Source organism: Sorex araneus, chromosome X (assembly GCF_027595985.1).
Source record: "Sorex araneus isolate mSorAra2 chromosome X, mSorAra2.pri, whole genome shotgun sequence".
Lineage (NCBI taxonomy): Eukaryota > Metazoa > Chordata > Mammalia > Eulipotyphla > Soricidae > Sorex > Sorex araneus.
In genome coordinates this window covers 204,492,039-204,513,177 of record NC_073313.1, presented here as the reverse complement: position 1 = coordinate 204,513,177, position 21,139 = coordinate 204,492,039, and the positions used below count along the sequence as shown (strand labels likewise).

The 21,139-nt window shown below is 42.4% G+C and overlaps 1 protein-coding gene across 1 annotated transcript in view; it reads right to left on the bottom strand.

Moving 5' to 3' along the window:
- Nucleotides 1–21,139, bottom strand: part of MYO3B (myosin IIIB) — a 460,143-nt gene that overhangs the window by 107,190 nt on the left and 331,814 nt on the right. The window contains 1 exon segment of the mRNA XM_055121066.1: nucleotides 5,865–5,880. Within this exon segment, the coding sequence (XP_054977041.1) occupies nucleotides 5,865–5,880 (16 nt within the window).

The following is a 21,139-nucleotide window of genomic DNA, read 5'->3' as shown; positions in this document are numbered from 1 at the left end:
TCATATTTGAAGGCAGATTATAATTAAAAAATAGGACTGGTAATACCTACTTCTTTTGTGGTAATTTTTGTTAGCTTTCTACTTCCTTCAGATTTGGGAGTAGTTCTTATGGCAAACTCATATTTAATATGTACTAAGGGGATTGGAAGATAAACTCTCTTAAAAGGAAGAAAAATTAAATTCAAGGGCGCTCAAAATTAAAAAGATGGCTTTTACTACATACACAGGAAAGCTATGTTTTCTATAATCGGCCTTTGTTTACTATTCACCATCAGCACAGTAAAAACATGTGTCAAACACCCACTTGCTCTTCTCAGGGTTGTAGGTATTTACACTTCCACACATTACCTGGAATGTTGCTTCCACACATTACCTGGAATGTTGTTCCTCTCCTGCCTTTGATGCCATAACATCATTACTCTTTAGGCCTGGTGTCTGCACCTCTGATGCTTTCCCTTCCCTCTCTATCCCCATCCCAGCTTCTTTTATGATGGGTAGCGGTGGGGGCTCCTGGTAGATTCCATAAATTCCAAGCCTAGCTGTACCACAAACTTCTTTTTGTAAGTGACCTGTCTGCTGCCACATTAGAATTGATTTAAAGCATCTACAAAATAATCCTTGATTGAAGGTGAACGTTAGCAAATTTTTATTATGGGGAGATGGCATAAAAGAGCAACAAGTCACTTGCTTCTTGAGTTATCAGAGCTGCTCCTTAGTTTTATCTTTTCTTCTGTGCTTTTTAGTTGATGACAATGCTACATATTCAAATGTAAAACATTTATCTTTTTTCTGATTGGAAAAAATATTCACTAGAGCATCAAATAAAATACAGATATTCATAGAGAAGAAAATAATGATGGGACACTTTCTATACTCAGATATAATTTCTGATGATATATTGGTGCATGTCTTTTTAGGTGCAAATGCTATGTATAAAAATAATGTTTATTGGGGCTGGAGCGATAGCACAGCGGGTAGGGTGTTTGCCTTGCACGCGGCCGACCCGGGTTCAAATCCCAGCATCCCATATGGTCCTCTGAGCACCGCCAGGGGACCTGAAGAATTCCTGAGTGAAGAGCCAGGAGTAACCCCTGTGCAACGCCGGGTGTGACCCAAAAAGCAAATAATAATAATAATAATAATAATAATGTTTCTTGATTTAATTGGCATTGCAATCTACCTTTCTCATTATCAGTAACTTTCCATATGTATATGAATCATACACACATATAAATGTGAATGTATGTCATTTATATGGCTATATGTTATACTTTATGACTATCATAAGTAATTTAATATATTATTTTTAAATATTTATGTTATTTTCATTTTGTCACATCATAAAGATGGATCATTAAATATTATATATGTTTAGTTTATGTGTCCAGCTATTTTCCTAGGAGATATTTTAAGGGCTGGAGAGATAGCACAGCGGGTAGGGCGTTTGCCTTGCACGTGTTTGAGCCGGATTCAGTTCCTCCGCCCCTCTCAGAGAGCCCAGCAAGCTACTGAGAGTATATTGTCCGCACGGCAGAGCCTGGCAAGCTACCCATGGTGTATTTGATATGCCAAAAACAGTAACAACAAGTCTCCTGACGGAGATGTTACTGGTGCCTGCTCGAGCAAATTGATAGACAATGGGATGACAGTGATATAGAGCATCTTTTTGGTTAAAAAAGTAGTTCCTCATTATTATTGTAATCAGTATTTCTTTATTTCTAAAAGTCAAACATTCTTCCTTATCATCAATATATGATATGAAGGAAATACAAAGAAAGTAGGAGAGAGGAAACAAATGATAACAGTGCAAAATAAGACCAATAGTGTGTGTGTGGGGGGGGACAGATAGGGGAGAGGAAAATTAGAAAAATAAACACAGTTTTCATACTCATACTATTTATTCTCACTATGTTTGTACTCCTTTGGGTGGGTGGGTACATCCCTGGTTAGATTCTTTCCTGAATGAGTTGACAATGTAAGTTATTTTATTTTATTTTTCTAGCTTTGTGGGGCCACACCTGGCAGTGCTCAGGGGTTACTCCTGGCTCTGCACTCAGGAATTACTCCTGGCAGTGCTTAGGGCACCATAGGATGCCTAGATTGAAACTGAGTTTGTTGTGTACAAGGCGAGTGCTCTACCTGCAGTGAAATAGCTCTGGGACACTGTAAACTATCTTAACTTGGTGGCTATTTGTTTGCTCTTTCTGGCTCCGCACTCAAGGCATTACTCCTGGTGGTGCTTGGGGAACCATATGGAATGCTGGGGATCAAACCTCGGTCAGCTGCATGCAAGGTAAATGCCCTACTTCTGTACAGTTGCTCTGGCCCGTCTGGGGTTCATTTCACTAGATTCTTCCAGATAGTTATACAAGCACTGGAGAGATAGTAGTCCTGAGCAAAGTCGGGTCTGGCCCCAAAACCAAACCAAAACAGAAAACATGTAGTCATGCAATTATATTTGGAATCTCCATGAATACATCTGGTATGACCAACATTTAATTCTAGAAACCTTACCAAGAGGCAGATTAAATTGTTTTGTCTGTTTATGGAGGTACCCTTTGGTTCCCAATAAAATGTTCTTTTACTTACCTTACATCTATGGACTAATATTAAGATTATACATCTACACACTAATATGGTGGGAAAGTCTTAAGTGCTTTTTGTAATGATTATGAGACTATATAATACATTTGCAACTGATGTAGCAAATGTAGCCTCCCAGACATTATTCATTCATCCCACAAATATTTACTGAGCACTTTTACTTTGTTTCCTATTATTGGGAAAATAGTGAACAAACTGATTTAAGATAACTGTGTTCATAAGAATATATATCCTAGGGGCTGGAGTGATAGCACAGCAGATAGGGCATTTGCCTTGCACAAGGCTGACCCGGGTTCGATTCCCAGCATCCCATATGGTCCCCTGAGCAAGGCCAGGGGTAATTCCTGAGTGCAGAGCCAGGAGTGACCCCTGAGCATCGCTAGGTGTGACCCAAAAAGAAAAAAAAAAGAATATATATTCTAGCAGAGAAGGCAGAAGACAATAAATTAAAGAAAGAAGTAAATCTGTTAGCTTATTAAGCCAAAATATGTGTCAAAGAAGAAAGTAAAACAGGGAAGGGTCATAGAAAGTGTTGTAGGTAGAGTAAGACTGAGTGGTTACAAAAGAGGATATCTGAGTAAATATCTTAGTAAATAAAAATAGGAATTGCTATTTTTAACAGGTTTTCAATCAAAAGATTCTAAAGGTAAAAAGCAATAACAACTCTATGCTATGGCATATATAAGTCAGAGGACTATTGAAAATACCTGATAAAGATTTAGCAACAAATATGTTATACATTGATGATACATTAATACATATTTGTTAAAGTTTTGTTCCAAAGAACTTGGACTAATGTTATCAGGTAAATATAAGAATTCTAATAAACTTGAATTTCAGTTAAATGCCTAATATCACTATATTACTGTCATCACTGTCATCTCGTTGCTCATAGATTTGCTTGAGCAGGCACCAGTAACGTCTCCGTTGTGAGATTTACTGTTTTGGGCCATAGCGAATACACCACAGGGAGCTTGCCAGCTCTGCTGTGCAGGCGGGATACTCTGTAGCTTGCCGGGCTCTTTGAGAGGGGCAGAGGAATCGAACCCAGGTCCGCCGTGTGCAAAGCAAAGGCCTTACCCGGTGTGCTATCTCTCCAGCCCTAGGCTGGTTGAGGAGGGGAAATGGTGTAACACATCTGTGAAGAGGCTTGTCTCTTATAATCTCTCTCTCCTTTTTGTGGTGCCACAAAGTAACTTGTTTGTTGAGCTACTTTTGAATTATGGTCAAAGAACTTTAGAGACTGAATTAGGCTAGGATGTGGGCTTGTGGCAATGTTCAGGGAACCATGTGGGGCTAGGTCTACACCTGGGATTCCAGCAAGCAAAGCATGCACTCAGCCTGCTGGCAATCCTCCAGCTTGTTTCCACCTTCTTATCCTTTAGTTAAGGGGACATTTTCAACTAACATACCCAGAAAAGTTTTATTATTTCTATTTGTTTTTCTTCTTCTTAAATTTTTATACTTGGTTTGGGGACTTCACTTGGTAGTGCTCAGTGCGTCCTACTGGCCCTGTAGTCAGGGATCACTTCTGACAATGCTCAGGGGACCATACCAGTGCCCGGGATTGAACGGGGGTCTGCTTTGTTCAAGGGAATTGCCTTACCCCTAGCAAAATACTATCTAGAAAATATAATACTATAATACTAGGAAATTTTTCCTATAATACTAGGAAAAACATACTATTTCTGGTTTCTAACATGAAATTCAGTTCTAAATTGTTTAGAATAATTTTAAGTTTATTAAAAGCACATTCTCTTATATGACTAAAATATGATTAAAGTCATAAATTAACACTAACTACTAATAACCAATATGTAGATTGCTTCAGATTTGCCAATTGCCCTAATGACATTGTAAAAAAAATTAATAAAGAATTACACCATCATGTTCTTTTAATCTCTTTTAATCTGGAAAAGCTCCTCAGTCCTCTGTGGCTCATTTTGAAACCCACAAATCAGTCATTTTGGATAAGGTCCCTGTTTGATTTGCCTGTTGGTTCTTTGTGATTAAACTCAGGTTATGTACATTTGGCAGGAAATTCACGGAAGTGGTGTGCTCTTGGTGCCTCTGATGAGGAGACACAATCTCTCAGTTTGTCTGACTCTTTGTGAAGTTAACTTGCATCTTGGCTAAGGTGTCATCTGCCAGGTTTCCCTGCTGTCCTTTTGTAATTAGTATTTTATGAAGATTTACTCAGAGACTCTGTAAATAGCTTGCAACTCCTAAAACTTTCCTTTCTTACTTCAAGTATCCACTGTATCAACAATTATTTAGGTTGTTGTCAGATGGTGATTTTCAGTTTTCAACACTCCATTTATTATTTCACATTTTATTGCAGGAAAAAGACTTTCCTCCTTCCCACTTTCTTCCCTCCCTCCCTCCCTCCCTCCCTCCCTCCCTCCCTCCCTCCCTCCCTTCCTTCCTTCCTTCCTTCCTTCCTTCCTTCCTTCCTTCCTTCCTTCCTTCCTTCCTTCCTTCCTTCCTTCCTTCCTTCCTTCCTTCCTTCCTCCCTCCCTCCCTTTCTTCCTTCCTTCCTTCTTTCCTTTCTTCCTTCCTTCCTTCCTATTTGGATTATGAATTCTTAGTTTATTCTATACATTTTTTATCTTTTGATTATCATTATTTACTTTAATACTCATGTTGTCTTCAATTTGGCACTGACTTCATTATAAAGAGTTAAGAATAGCAGATCTCAGAAAAAATACCTCAGAAAAGAATAATGCTAAGGATTATATAAAGAAAGGTGGGTTCCTCAGTGAAAATGGAACACTCCTGTGACTATTACATGTCTGATGTGCTGCTGTTTACTCTGTGTATGTTATCTCAATTTCCTTTCATGACTGGTGAAATAGGTTATCTTCGTGCCATTTTATTTTCCACAGAAAGAAAGGAAGTAGAGGTTCTGAGAAAATAAGTGAGCCCAACAAGAACTTATCCTTACTAATAGCAAGTCCAGTGGGTCCCACATGCAATCATTCTAAAAATAGGTGTGGAAACATTTAAAAAAGTATAAACCCTTAGAAGCAAGTGATGCAGAAACAGTGATGGCAGGTTTCTGTGTTTCTGTAGTTTCCGTAGTTACCAATATTGAGTAACAGAGATGTTTAGACTTGGAAAACAGAAAGGTTTATCAGAAAGCAGAAGAAAAGAAACTCTCCATGAGTCAAGGAACTTAGTATAGGACTAAGTTTGAATTGTTGGGGGTCTTATAGGTAAATTGGATCTTTATGTTACTTGTCAAGTGACAAGATTGTCACAGAGTGGTCTGTAACACTAATTCAGAGTGGTCTGGCTGATTATCTATCAAGGATAGGTCTTTTGGCTTATCTATCTATTTGCCTTACGTGTTGCTCATTATCTTAGTTGCTGGTGAGCAAAACTTCTAGAGAAGAATTGATGATCTTGGGAAATAGCTAAATTTCCTTCTTCAGGAAGAGCCCACGATTTTGCAGGATTGTTTAAAGTGTGGAATGGAAACAGCTAAAATGGAGCTGCTTTCAACACTTGTCAAGGAGAAACTGAGGCCTCCTCTTTCACAGATTTGCTTAATAGCTGGGAGTAGCTGGACATTTGTTTCAGGATCTGGAGAGACATCAGAACTTGCACTTGGTAGAAAATCTATGTTCACTCTCAGAACTTCCTTAACCTGTGCTGTGGAAACTGTCCAACCTCACCTGAAACACAAGTGAAGAGAACATAGAGAAAGCTCTTCCATACAGTGTCTGCTGCTGACACAGATCTAGATAGACCTAACTTGGCCAAATCAACCCTGGGAAGCATTCCCATGAGTCAAGACTGAGAATACCACAGTCAGGAAGAGAAGAGAAACACTAAATGAATAGTAGTATAGGGGTTAAAAAGAAATCCAGTAGTCATTAAATTCTTTAGATGGCAAGTGAAGACACAGCCGTGGCCTTGCTTTCCCGACTGGCCAACTTACCAAATCCTTCTTCCTGCAATTATGCCACCATCCCTACCACATCCCACCACCATGTTTAATACTAAATTCAGATCCTATGAAAAGATACTGAAGTAATGAAGTAAGTCAATTGTCAAGAGAAACTAACGGAAACAACTCCCTACCTTAGAGGGAAAGTGCAACTGGATCTGAAAATATACTTCCTCCCAGAAGGAATGAAAAATAAAAGACATCAAGGTGCTCCCTGCCTGTCAGCAAATCCAATAAGTACAGAGATGCCTCAAGCTGGTGTTAGTCGCTCACAGTCAGCCTGACTCTTGCCACCCCAGAGTGGCCATGTGGTTCTCAGAGTGAACAGCTGCCAAGCAGAACCCCTCAGATTAACCCATAGGTGGTGTTGAACCACTTCCCATTAAGATATTTGCAAAGCAAACAAAAATGATAGCCCCATTCTGAGTGCTGGGAGCCAGCCAGGAGCACTGGCTGTTCTTGTTGACACAAAGAGCTCTCCAGGGAGGGCCTGGGCCAGAGTGTGGCAGGCCACTCCTGCCCACATCTCCAGACTGTGTTGATCTTAGGCCATTAGAATCTGGGTATCAGGGACTGTTTATTATCTAATTTCCCAAGCACAGCAGTCGTTATGGCTCTGTTTCACCAGAGCTCTCTCTGCTGCTCTGTCTTCCTGACCTACCTCATTCAGATGAAAAGAAAAATGTCCCCTCCAACCTCCTGTTTTGTCTCCTCATCAAGAAGACAAGTCTGAGGAGCTATTAAGATGCACATGGAGTGTGGTATAACTAAAGTCAACAATTTCTGTGGCAAATGCATGCGCAGATTCGTTCTTAATTTAAAGTGACTAGGGCGAAGCCAAAGGGAAATGTGAGGGCATATTTGCATCCTACATGTAGGATATAAAATGTATTTAATTTACAGAATACATTTGGGACTGAAACTCTGATATTTCCTTCTTTGAACTTAAAGACAATGAAATAAAGCAAATAAGGCTATGGAATTAATCAAAATTAATCTCTAGGTTGCTTTAAATGTTGATAACAAAATGATTTCAGACAGAATTCATAACAAATTTTGTCTTCAGCAATATTTTCAACTTGAACAATCCTTCTCTTCTCTTTATTTTTTTTTAACATAGGCTCAATATACAAAGGTAACTTGACCAAAAAACTCATTCTGAGCCTGATAAAGCCAAGGTTTGAATGAGGACACAAGCACCATGGATATAAGACGTGTGCTAAATTTCTAGAATTTCCTGCAATCACAAATTGAGAATAAAAAAAGAGATAAAGAATGCTGCAATTATCAGACACAGCCAGATTTTGCTGTTACTCAATATTATCTTTTATATTTCTTTGAGATTAACAACCAGAACTTAGAGCCATAGGTATAAACATTATGAGGTGAGACAAAGAAAGATGTTGAGAGGAAAGGCAAGGGTTTGTTGTTGGGGAAGGAAGGAAACAAAAGGAATAAAGAAAAAGAAAAAAGGAAGGGAGTTTTTTGAGCTAAGGAGAGATTGAAAATTCTGGTCAGGAGAAGGCCAGAAATTTCTTTATTAGAAAAAGTAGAAATCTTACATTTAAAAAATGACCTTTTTGAAGTTAAAAAAGAGTAAAGTCATCTTAAAGTACAAAGTAGAAGAGCGACTTTTGGAATCTTGGATACATCTTTTATTTTTAGATAGTGTTTTTCCAAATGAAATTAATTGTGGCTGTACTCAAGTTCTTTGTCAAGTGCATGCTTTCTAGAAAAGCTATGAATCGATTCTCAAAAAACTAGAGGTTGAAGAGAAGTGGCAGGCATTCTGGTGAGCAACGCGGCCCGGACAATGCTCCGGACCCAAATCGGGGCCAGCAACACTGGGGGGCCGGAGGGAGGAGGTGCCGCCTGCACACCTTCTCCGGATGGAACCCCGGCACCACTGAGCAGCAACTAACACGGCTCCAGGATTCGGGACTGGGACAGATCCGAGCCGCGGGGGCCACTGGAGTGGGACGGCGTCAGCCCAAACTCTGAGTGGTCCCGGCAACCGGAAGTCACGCCCTCGACCCACCCTTGGCGCCATCTTGATGCCACAATCCACAGAGAAGCGGCAGGCACTCTGGTGAGCAATGCGGCCCGGACAATGCTCCGGGCCCGAATCGGGGCCAACAACACCGGGGGGCCGGAGGGAGGAGGTGCCGCCTGCACACCTTCTCCGGATGGAACCCCGGCGACACTGAGCAGCAACTAACACGGCTCCAGGATTCGGGACTGGGACAGATCTGAGCCGCGCTAGCGGCCGCGCGACCTTTTCTCTCAGAGAGCCAGCCCTGTGTAACCTCAGAGATCCAGCACCTGAGTAACCTCAGAGATCCAGCACCTGTGCAACCTCCAGAGCCAGCACCAGAGTAACCTCAGAGAGCCAGCACCTGTGCAACCTCCAAGAGCCAGCCCTGTGTAACCTCAGAGAGCCAGCCCTGTGTAACCTCAGAGAGCCAGCACCGGTGTAACCTCAGAGAGCCAGCACCTGAGTAACCTCAGAGAGCCAGCACTGTGTAACCTCCGAGAGCCAGCCCTGTGTAACCTCCGAGAGCCAGCACCTGAGTAACCTCAGAGAGCCAACCCTGTGCAACCTCCGAGAGCCAGCACCTGTGCAACCTCCGAGAGCCAGCACCTGAGTAACCTCAGAGAGCCAGCCCTGTGTAACCTCAGAGAGCCAGCCCTGTGTAACCTCAGAGAGCCAGCACCTCAGTAACCTCAGAGAGCCAGCCCTGTGTAACCTCAGAGAGCCAACACTGTGTAACCTCAGAGAGCCAGCACCTGTGTAACCTCAGAGAGCCAGCACCTGAGTAACCTCAGAGAGCCAGCACCTGAGTAACCTCAGAGAGCCAGCCCTGTGTAACCTCCGAGAGCCAGCCCTGTGTAACTTCCGAGAGCCAGCACTTGTGCAACCTCCGAGAGCCAGCACCTGAGTAACCTCAGAGAGCCAGCCCTGTGTAACCTCAGAGAGCCAGCCCTGTGTAACCTCAGAGAGCCAGCACCTGAGTAACCTCAGAGAGCCAACACTGTGTAACCTCAGAGAGCCAGCACCTGTGTAACCTCAGAGAGCCAACCCTGTGCAACCTCCGAGAGCCAGCACCTGAGTAACCTCAGAGAGCCAGCCCTGTGTAACCTCAGAGAGCCAGCACCGGCACAACCTTAAAGTTATTTTGATGTGGTTGGAGGTCATGTGGGGGAAGGGTGATGCAGGCCGAATACACACTAGAGACTGAACACAATGGCCACTCAACACCTTTATTGCAAGCCACAACACCTAATCAGAGAGAGAGAACAAAGGGGAATTCCCTGCCATAGTGGCAGGGTGGGGTGGGGGTAGACGGGACTGGGGAGGGGGGGAGGGATGTTGGGTTTACTGGTGGTGGAGAATGGGCACTGGTGAAGGGATGGGTTATCGAACTTTGTATGGGGGAAACATGAGCACAAAGATGTATGGATCAGTAATTGTACCCTCACAATGACTCTCTAATTTAAAATAAACTAATAAAAATAAATAAAAAAAAAAACAAAACTAGAGGTTGAGCTCCCATTTGACCCAGCAGTACCACTGCTGGGAATATATCCCAGAAAAGCCAAAAAGTATAGTCGAAGTGACATATGCACTTATATGTTCACCGCAGCACTGTTTACAATAGCCAGAATCTGGAAAAAACCCGAGTGCCCTAGAACAGATGACTGGTTGAAGAAACTCTGGTACATCTATACAATGGAATACTATGCAGCTGTTAGAAAAAATGAGGTCATGACGTTTACATATAAGTGGATCAACATGGAAAGTATCATGCTAAGCGAAATGAGTCAGAGAGAGACAGACATAGAAAGATTGCACTCATCTGTGGAATATAGAATAATAGACTATAAGACTAACGCCCAAGAATAGTAGAAATAAGTACCAGGAGATTGTTTCCATGGCTTGGAGGCTGGTTTCTCATTTTGGGTAACTCAGGGAAGGGACCACCAAGTAAAATGTGGTTGGAGGTCATGTGGGGGAAGAGTGATGCGGGCCGAATACAGACTAGAGACTGAACACAATGGCCACTCAACACCTTTATTGCAAACCACAACACCTAATCAGAGAGAGAGAACAAAAGGGAATTCCCTGCCATAGTGGCAGGGTGGGGTGGGGGGAGACGGGACTGGGGAGGGAGGGAGGGATGTTGGGTTTACTGGTGGTGGAGAATGGGCACTGGTGAAGGGATGGGTTATCAAACTTTGTATGGGGGAAACATGAGCACAAAGATGTATGGATCTGTAACTGTACCCTCACGATGACTCCCTAATTAAAAATAAACTAATAAAAAAAAAAGCTATGAATCCAACCTTACAGATAAACTTTGCAGAGTTCAGGCCATCACTTGTTAACATTATTTGCTGATGGCAAAGATCTTTAAGGAAAGATTAAGTGATAGATTAGCAATTTACCTTTAAATTAAGATACTAATCATAGACAGCTACCCTCCAATAACTGAATTTCTAAAGAAGACAAGTAATTAAGCCTTGTCCTTAAACTGTCCTTACATCTCAGTTAGAAAGAACAAAACAAAGTTCTTGTTCGGATTATACTACAGTATTGGTAGGTAGTGCCCTAACTTTAGCTATCGTCAAGATTTGCTGACATATTGAAAATTGGTGTTCATGCCAAACTACCTAAGTTATTTCTGGAGATGTTACATCTTTGTCTGAGGCACCAGGCATATAAGCACTGCCTTTGAGTATGAATCTAACGTGGGGAGAGAAGTGGTCAGAGAACTCAAGTCAGACACATGTTCTAGCATCATTTCTACTTAAGTTCTCCAAGTATGGTTCTTAGCAAAAAACCCTTAATTAAGATACTAACCATAGGGGGCTGGAGCAATAGCACAGAGAGTAGGGTGTTTGCCTTGGACGAGGCTGACCCGGGTTCGATTCTCAGCATCCCATATGGTCCCCTGAGCGTCGCCAGGGATGATTCCTGAGTCCATGAGCCAGGAGTAACCCCTGTGCATCACCGGGTGTGACCCAAAAACCAAGAAAAAAAAAGATACTAACTACAGTAGCTGCCTGCCAATAACTGGGTTTCTGAAGAAGGCAAATGTTAAGCATTGTCCTGAATCTGTCCTTATTTTTCAGTGAGAAACCAATCCACTTATGAAAAAAAGTTGTATTATCAGCATATATCTTCACTTATATGGTTTCACTGGTAGTTTTTACCAAAAGCCAGCTTTGAACTTTGTAAGTTAAGGACAAAGTAAATTAAGCTTTTGACTTAACAAATAAAAGTTCAAAGGGAACATATTTATTCATATATGCATTTTTATTTTTATTTGTGTATATACCAATGATTCCAGATTTGGTGAAAATACAGAAATAACAGCATAGTTTCTTCCAGGGATTTACTATTTCATGTAGAATACAGTGATAAAGCTAACTTTAAAACATGTTTTGGCCACACCTAGAGGTGCTCAGTTTGTCTCCTGATTCTGGAGTTTGGGAGAACATATGTGATGCTGAGAATTGAACAAGGGTCAGCCTTGCACACAGCAAGAACTTTAACTCCTGTATTATCTCTCTGGTCCCTAGTGTTAACATTTTTGCAGGCTTACTATGTGCTGGGTAGTCTTCTAAATATTGTTTACGCTCACAATGGCCACATTATTAGGTGTCATTATTAGGAATAAGTTTAACTTGCCCTGGATCCCAGACCCAAGTCTTGAAGGAAATAGTTGGCTACCAGGGTCTATTGCCTGAACTCTTTCCTCTACCTATATGGTGGCCCTGCACATAGTCAGGAATCAAATGCAGATGCTGGTAGAACAGGCTATGAATTGAGATAGTCAGAAAGGAGGTATCAAAGGAAGAAAGCTGGTTCAGTTCCAGTAGATAGATTTGGCTACTCTAATTTTTCAAGAACCATCAGAAATCAGAATTGTCTCATGAGATCTGTCTATGTTCATCTTTTGCAAAAAGAAATTTCAAAAATATCTGCAGACCCCATTCTACCCAATGAGTATGGGAGCATATCTCTTGACTCACAGAACAAGGTCCAAAATACTGGGTGCCCACAAGCTGCCTCGGGGTGCCATCTCAGTGCACCAATGGCCTTGTTCTAGAGACACGGCAGTGAGTCCCAGAAGATAGCAGCTCGTTGGAGATCTCTCCAGAACCTGTACAGAGCCAGTCCCACTGGGGCACCTCAGATGGAGTGTGTGTGCCCTCTCCGCCTGCTCCAGATGAAACCCCAGTGACCACGAGCTTCCAGAAACAAGGCCCAGGTATGCAGGTTCCAGGACTAAGACTCCAGGCCTCATGGCGGCAGCAGAGGAGTCAGACCATCCCTCCCCATCTCCCTGCCCACTTGGGGCTCTGGCTGTCAGGCCCACTATCTGCCTCCGGGCGCCATCTCAGTGCACCAATGGCTTTGGTCCAGAGACTCCCAAATGAATCCCAAAGTGGATTAGCACCCTACAGAGATGTCTCTGGACCCCAACCATTTGCAATTTTAGAATTCCAGGAGCACGCCGCTTTTGTGGCCGCGCCACCTCTTATAATGTTCAAACTGAGCAATAGAAGATAAATTATGTAGCGTCTGCCCCTGGCAGGCAGGCTTGAATGGTGATGGGAAGTTGAGTGTACTATAACGCCAAAAGTAGAGAGAGAGAGAGTATGGGGGAAACTGTCTGCCATAGAGGCAGGGGGAGGGCTGGGACTGGGGAGTGGTGGGAGGGATACTGAGGACATTGGTGGTGGAAAATGTGCATTGGTGGAGGGATGGGTGTTCAGTCATTGTATGACTGCAATTCAAACATGAAAACTTTGTAACTTATCTCACGGTGACTGAATAAAAAAAAAGTACTGGGTGTAGCTTTTTAAACTGTTGTATTTGGGAAATGACCCAGCCACTCCCTCTTCCCTCAGCTTTCATCTCACTGGACATCTCAGCTCCCCATGTGCTGGTCCCACATCCTGCCACTACGAAGTGGTCTGCTCTGTTTCTCCCCTGGGGCTTCTTTCTTTCCTGACCCTCCTGGCTGCATTAAGGCTATGCAGGAGGTACCACATGAATAAGACCTCAGAGGACTGTAAAATATCAACAAATAAAGAACGGACTGGCAAGGGAATTCTCTTCAGGAGGGATAGCACGAACAGATAGACCAAAATATGAAAACAACAGACATGTTGAAAACCACCAAACAGCTCCAGCAGCTCCAAATATTTTCCAACAGGCCTCTGCATCTCGGAATCTGGCCCTAGAAAGAGAGCTCTGATTGCTGACATTCTTTTTTTTTTTTTTTTTTTTTTTTATTGTTTTATTTATTTTTTTTTTTTAATTTATTTATTTTTAATTAGAGAATCACCGTGAGGGTACAGTTACAGATTTATACACTTTTGTGCTTATACTTCCCTCATACAAAGTTTGGAACCCATCCCTTCACCAGTGCTCATTCTCCACCACCCGTAAACCCAGTGTCCCTCCCACCCACCCCAATCCCATCTCCCCCCCACCCCACCCTGCCACTGTGGCAAGGCATTCCCTTCTGTTTTCTCTCTCTAATTAGCTGTTGTGGTTTGCAATAAAGGTGTTGAGTGGCCGCTGTGCTCAGTCTCTAGCCCTCATTCAGCCCGCAACTCCCTTCCCCCACATGGCCTTCGACTACAATGTAGTTGGTGATCGCTTCTCTGAGTTGACCTTTCCCCAGAATGTGAGGCCAGCCTCGAAGCCATGGAGTCAACCTCCTGGTACTTATTTCTACAGTTCTTGGGTGTTAGTCTCCCACTCTGTTATTCTATATACCATAGATGAGTGCAATCTTTCTATGTCTGTCTCTCTCTTTCTGACTCATTTCACTCAGCATGAAACTTTTCATGCCCATCCACTTGACTACAAAATTCTTGACCTCCTTTTTTCTAACAGCTGCATAGTATTCCATTGTATAGATGTACCAAAGTTTCCTCAACCAGTCATCCGTTCTGGGGCATTCGGGTTTTTTCCAGATTCTGGCTATTGTAAACAGTGCTGCGATGAACATACATGTGCAGATGTTGTTTCGATTGTACTTTTTTGCCTCTCTGGGATATATTCCCAGCAGTGGTATTGCTGGGTCAAATGGGAATTCAATATCTAATTTTTTGAGAGTCGTCCATATTGTTTTCCAGAAGGGCTGAACCAGTCGGCATTCCCACCTGATTGCTGACATTCTTGACATCCACAATCCTTCTAAAAGAGTCCTGTGCATAAGGATCACTGGTGATTTAAAGTTTGTTGAAATAGTTCAGATAAATATTTATGTACAACCATAAGCAAATCCACAAGGGAAAATATAATTCAAAACAGATTTTTCCTTCAAGCTCCTTATATTGGTGATAAGATTTTGGGCTTCAAAAAGTTTTGAAAATAATAATTTTAAAATTGACAGTCTAAGAAATCTCAAACAACTAAGCAATCTTTGAAAGTCATTGTTTCAGGGCATGCCAGTGAAATCCCTGGCAATTGTGAGTCTTGGACCCAAGATCAGCCTCCTAATTATTCCTGAGATAAGAATCACAAATATAAGAAAATAAAAGTTGGCACTCTAATTAAAGCAGAGAATGAGCATTATTCAAAGTTTCCAATGTGTAGGAATCTTTAACTTTCTCCCCTCCCCCAGTCTGTGATCTAGAGTTAAATTAGAAGGGCATATACCCTTTATAGAAGGGAGGTTTACAGAAATATTTTAAATACTACTAGTCATGAATACACAGTATGGATAGTAGCTGGCCTTTATCCTGTACTGAGCATTTAATAATTGTGTGTCTAGAATTTTGGTATTTTGTTGTTGTTGTTTTGGCAATGGGAGGCCTCACACATGTAAGACAAGTGTGTCTAGAATTGTCCTAGTTTCTTTGTACAGATTATCTCTCATCCTCATCCTTTGTAGCCTAGTGTACTCAAGTCCAGGGAAATGAAGAAATTTGCCCCCATTCTAACCATTGGTCAGTATCTGCGCTAAGATTTTCATCTTGGTCTATCAACAAATCCTACCTTTCTTCTCAAATGAGACAGCCCGTACAATATTTACCACCTCACAGGCACGTCATAAAAGAAGACCACTGTCCCTCCCACTATCCCTCCCACTCCATCCTACCAGCTGCCTTTCTTGTTGTGCTCTATGTCAGTCCTGTACAAAATGCATCGTCTTGGCATCTTGCCTAGTGATAGGACATTAGTAAGAGGACCATATAGCCCTATCAGGGAGAAAATGAAAATGGAAAAGGAAAACTTGCCTGGGAACTGAAAGTGGTGATGGGAAATTATCTCTCTGTCCAGATACACACAGAAAAGTTTTGTTTCATCTTCTTAGCACTGCCACGTTGTTCTGCAAATGGCCCCCCACAGACAGTGTGTGTGTCCAAATATGTGACAATCTGCACTTCACAGCCCACAGGAAGAATCTGGCCTACAGTCAGCCCTGGCTGAGAGGCTGCATCTCTGGCTCATCAGCTCTGAGGTCAGCCCAACTGGCTTCCAGCCTCCGAGTCACCAGGATGACACACGGGACAAATATGTGCGCATTTTCCTGCTCCCGAGATGCCAGCTCAGCTCTGCTGCTGAAATCACGAAGGCTCTATTGCTTTCTGAATCTTCCATGAGGTAGGCAGCCACTGGGACATCCCTTCTGGAAGGCATGTTACAGGCTACAGGGTGAAAACATCTGTAGCCTCACTATCCTTCTTCAGCTTCCCTTCCAGGGGCTTCTTTTTTACACAACAACAGACTGACTGTGTTAAAGAATAGCATATAAAAGCCCTTCCAGAGAGCTTTGCCATATGCAGGCCAAATTAAATTAAGGGGCATAATCCTCACTATTGATTTATCAGCATTAAAATGGAGGATTACCCCAGGAACAAAACCCCACAACATAAAGGCCCTTTTCATTTGTGTCAGGGATTGTACACAATTACGGGCTCCCAAAGCACCAACACTCACTTGTGCTTTGGGTTTCATCCTCCTAGCCAAGGTAACCCCACTACATTATACACTGAAGGGGAACCTCTCCCACAAGGATTCTTTACTAGAATTTGGGCAGGGGGCAGCAGAATGGGTAGAAGTGTGTTTTTTTAGTGGTGGTAAAGAGTCCTTTATACATACAGAGGAGTTAAGCAGCGCCAATAAAATTCTACAATATTGCAAACCTATAATAAATAAGTCAATTAAGGCTAGGGAAAATGAGAGAAACTCAGTCATTTCTTTATGTGACTAAAGATTATAATTCCATTCCTATAATATTCATAAGCTTATTGGCAGATTCAAAACTCCATAGAACCCAGGACATCATGCCCTATCTCTCTTTCTTTTTTTAAACAATTTAATTTTGTTTTTATAAAGTTGTTCACAATAATTCATTACATTTAATATTCAAACACCAATCCCATCATCATGCACCTTCTTACCACCATAAGAGGAAAGTGTGTGAGGAAAGAGAAAGGGTATTTTAAAAGGAAATAGAAGAAAGGGGAAGGGTATCTTAAAAGGAAATAATAATTTTTTTAAAGGAAAATGAGTTGTCTTTCTTACTTGTGGATGCAGCTAGCCTAGGTTTGATCCCCAGCACCACATATGGTCCCTTGAATCCCACCAGGAGTGATCCCACACCATAGAAACAGAAGTAAGCCCTGAGCACTGCTTGGTGTGACCCCAAAACTGAAAAGATGAATAAAAAGAGTTTAAAATTTTTAAAGAAGCTTGAGAGGTAGTATAGTGGTTAGAGCACTTGCCTTGCACCCAGGTTATATACTCAACATTGAATAAGGTCCCCTGAGTCCTGCCAGGAGTGACACTGAAACACTGAAGCCTCCTAGGAGTAATTCCTGAGCACCGCCAAATGTGGTCCAAAAATGAACAATTTTTTTTTTTCTAAATTACAGGCTAAAATTGTGGACTCTGGAATCAGGGGTATGTTCAAATCCTGACTCTTTCACTTTGCTAAGTAACATCAACAAGTCACGTGATCTTAAAGTGCTAGAAACTATAAACTGTACGCCTCTCCTAGAGACTTATCAGGATTAAACAGAATAATTCATGTAAAACATCAGGTGCAGTGCCCAGGAAGCTGTTAATGATGATCAGATGTTAGTTGCTAATATTTATTGGAGATGGGAGATCTGGATTCACACATATCCTGCCAGCTCTTCCTTCCATGTCATTGGCGACTTCTCTGGATGAGCTGAATCTGTGGACTCAGTAATGCCAACCCAGATGATGATGTGAGAACTATCCCAGAAAAATCTGGGTAAGACCTGGCAGAGTAAATAATAGCTGAATTTTAATGATGACCACAATTGAATGACCAGCGGCAGGTTGTGGTCATCATTGAAATTCTCAGCTATATTTTCTCATTCTCAGCTATACTCCTCACCATATCTTCTCTATGAATTCTCTAATGTAGCCTTATTCTGTCTTTCCTTGGTTCATTCCTTTTCCAGTTACTTTATACTCTCTCCCAGAGAAGCTGAAAATGCCAATTCTTGCTATGGCAGCCTCCCCTGAGTCCTCTGTAAATTCTTGCCGAAGATGCTTGAGGGACACATCCTGGGAGCTTCTGGGTGTGAGGACAGACCACAGGAATCTATTTAGCTTTCTTAAGACTCTTTTTATAGGAGCCGGCATTGTAGAAAAACTTGTCTATCTGTCCCTGAGCAAGGAATTTGGATACAGGCATCCTGGGTCGCAAGAAGGGTGGTGGTCAGACCAGATAACAAGACCCATATCGCAAGACCCATATCACAGGACCCAGGACTGCCCCCAGAACCGGGACATTCCTGAATATTGGCGCGAATACTGATCTCTAAAACCATAGGCTAAGGAGTGATGTCCTTTTAAATGGATTGGTTAAGAAAGTTTGCAATATTACAAATCTATTGGCTATGAAATGCTCGGGCTCTGCTGTAATGGCCGGGGAAGGCCTATATAAGATCTCCTTTGGAGAAGCTCGGGGTCTTGCCCAACCTGCTGGACCTGCGTGTCCGTGTAGGCAGCTGGACCTTGGCTAGCCAATCTTACAATAAACCCTGCTTGCTGTTTGCAGTCTCTGGAGTCTCTTTGTCATTATAGGGAGATTTCGATCTGTGCCCTAACACTGGGAAAGGTTTTCCTTCTGGTGAATGAAGAGAGATTCCTAAGGAGAGCTCTTTGCTATCCACCTCTTCCTTCTGGCTTTGGACATGGCTATATGATGAAGTGGTGCTTAGTGTTGCTATAGCTACCTGGTGACTGTTAAGTGAGATCATCACTGACATGCTAAGAACAGAGCCAGGAGAAGGAAGAAGCTTGGATGATGTCCCTAAGCTACTGACTGAGCACTGGAATTTGTGTCTCAGACCTTTTGTGCTGAGGACTACCAAATGTTTTCACTGAGAACATCTCTGTAATCATTCTATACATCCTGGCAATCTCTCTGGTTGGTTCAGATCATGGAGGTAATCATCAAACACTGGGGGAGAAATGGGACTCCCATCTTCTGACATAGATTTGATGAGCTATTCAGGATCCTGTTGCTTCCACCATATAAAGATTGAGAAGGAAGAAAATTTCTCTTTTAAAAATATGTCTGGTTTTGCTCTTGAAGTCCCTGTTCTTTCTTGAACATATATCTATGTTTTTTCTTTTTTCATTTTAGAAATGTCTCTGTTCTCTCTAGGACACATATTCCTCTTTCTCTCCCCTAATGTCTTTCTAAGTAAATTCCATTCAGCAAAAACCCTCTTGCTTCACACACACACAAGTTTCTCTAAAAATCTGAGTTTGCAAAAGGAGCCTCGGAAGTCAGTCTGGGAAATGTATTAAACCCCTACTTCATAACTTGAAAACAGGAAAAAGGAAGACAGAGCCCGTGTTTTGAGAAAGTTGACTTGATGGCACACAGTAAACTACAGTTCCAGATAAAATGTAATGAGTACCACCACAGAGACAAATAAGCCAAAGTGTTTGTCCAATACCCAGTGAGGGAGCTGATACTGATGAGTATCATAAGTTGGTACTAGAATATAAATAAATACATCACTAAATATTGTTTAGTATAGCTAGATTTTTTGCAGCAATACTCTTCATTTTAGTTTTTTGTTTGAAGGATACACCTAGATGTCATCAGGGACTGTACCTTACTCGTGCTTGGAGGTCACAGATTGCTCTTCATGGTGCTGAGAGGATCCATGCAGTGTTGGGGATCAAACCCAGGGCTCTCACATAAACTCCAGCCTAAGAAGTTATCTCTCTGGCTTCCAATAGCAAGATTTTCTCAATGAAGAAAACAGCCAGTTTATTTAGATTGAGATGAGTTTGGGGGCTGGAGCAATAATACAGCAAGTAGGGTATTTGCCTTGCATGTGGCCGACCTGGGTTTGATTCTCAGCATCCACATGGTTCTCTGAGCACCTGCCAGGGGTAATTCCTGAGTGCAGAGCCAGGAGTAACCTCTGTGCAGAGCCAAGTGTGATCCAAAAAGCAAAAAAAAAAAAAAAAAAAAAAGATATGAGTTGGTTGTCTTGTTAAGAGTCAGGACTGACTTTGACTAGTACTGCTGTAAATGGGCTATGAAAGTCCAAGGAGTAGTAAAGTGAATAAAGGTCTTTGGTGAGAAAAGGGATAGAAAGATGTATCTTCTGAGATCAGCAAGAGTTAAGTGGGATGGAATGGCAGAGAAAAGAGAATAGAAGTAGAATGAACCTTAAGGGGGCATGTTAAAACATTCCCGAGGTAAGTCTAGAGGAGAAAGTACAGGAAGTTAGGGAGAGACATAGACTACTAGACTGAGATTCCCTGCCCCTTTTGGTCTAAAATGAGAAGCCTTTGAGTTCTTTTAAAAGCAAGAATATGTTTTAGGATAAATGATCAGGTGTCAGAAATTAAAGTTGACCCACCAAAGGAGAGAAAGAATGGACATGGGGTGTGGGGGTGTGGGGTGGGTGTGTGTGTAGGAGACAGAGAGAGAGAGAGAGAGAGAGAGAGAGAGAGAGAGAGAGAGAGAGAGAATGAGACAGAAGAGAGCTTAATGGAGCAGGGAAGGATGCTAAGAAAATGATTGGCTTTAGTGTGATGTGAGAGGGAGGGATCCAAAATGTCTGTCAGGTTTGAAGCCAAATCACACAGGAGAGGAGGCTGGGCCTCAGGAAAGGAGGAGGGTGATGTGGAAAAGGTGCTTCAGACAAGACTGTTGTGGACAGTCTTGGGGTCTAAAACAAGTTCTCTGAGCTACACAGAAGTGCTAGCTCATTCTGTCTCAGATGTTTCAGAATAGACGTCTGAGGAAGAGGAGAAAAAGGAGAGAGAGAGAGAAAGAGAGGAGTCTAGGAAGGGAGAGGAGGAGGGAGGGAGGGAGGGAGGGAGGGAGGGAAGGAGGGAGATGGGATGGAAGTAGGAGGGAGGGAGGGTAGGAGGGGAGAGGGGAGAGGGAAGAAGAGGGGAGGGAAGGGGAAAGAAGAGGAGAGGGGAGGGGAGGGGAGGGTAAGAGAAGGAAGGGAAGGGAGGGATTGGGCAGCTCCCAGTATTGTCATAATATTCTGAATAAAGTTAGTCATCAGTTAAAATTGAGAGCAGTTGGCAGAAGC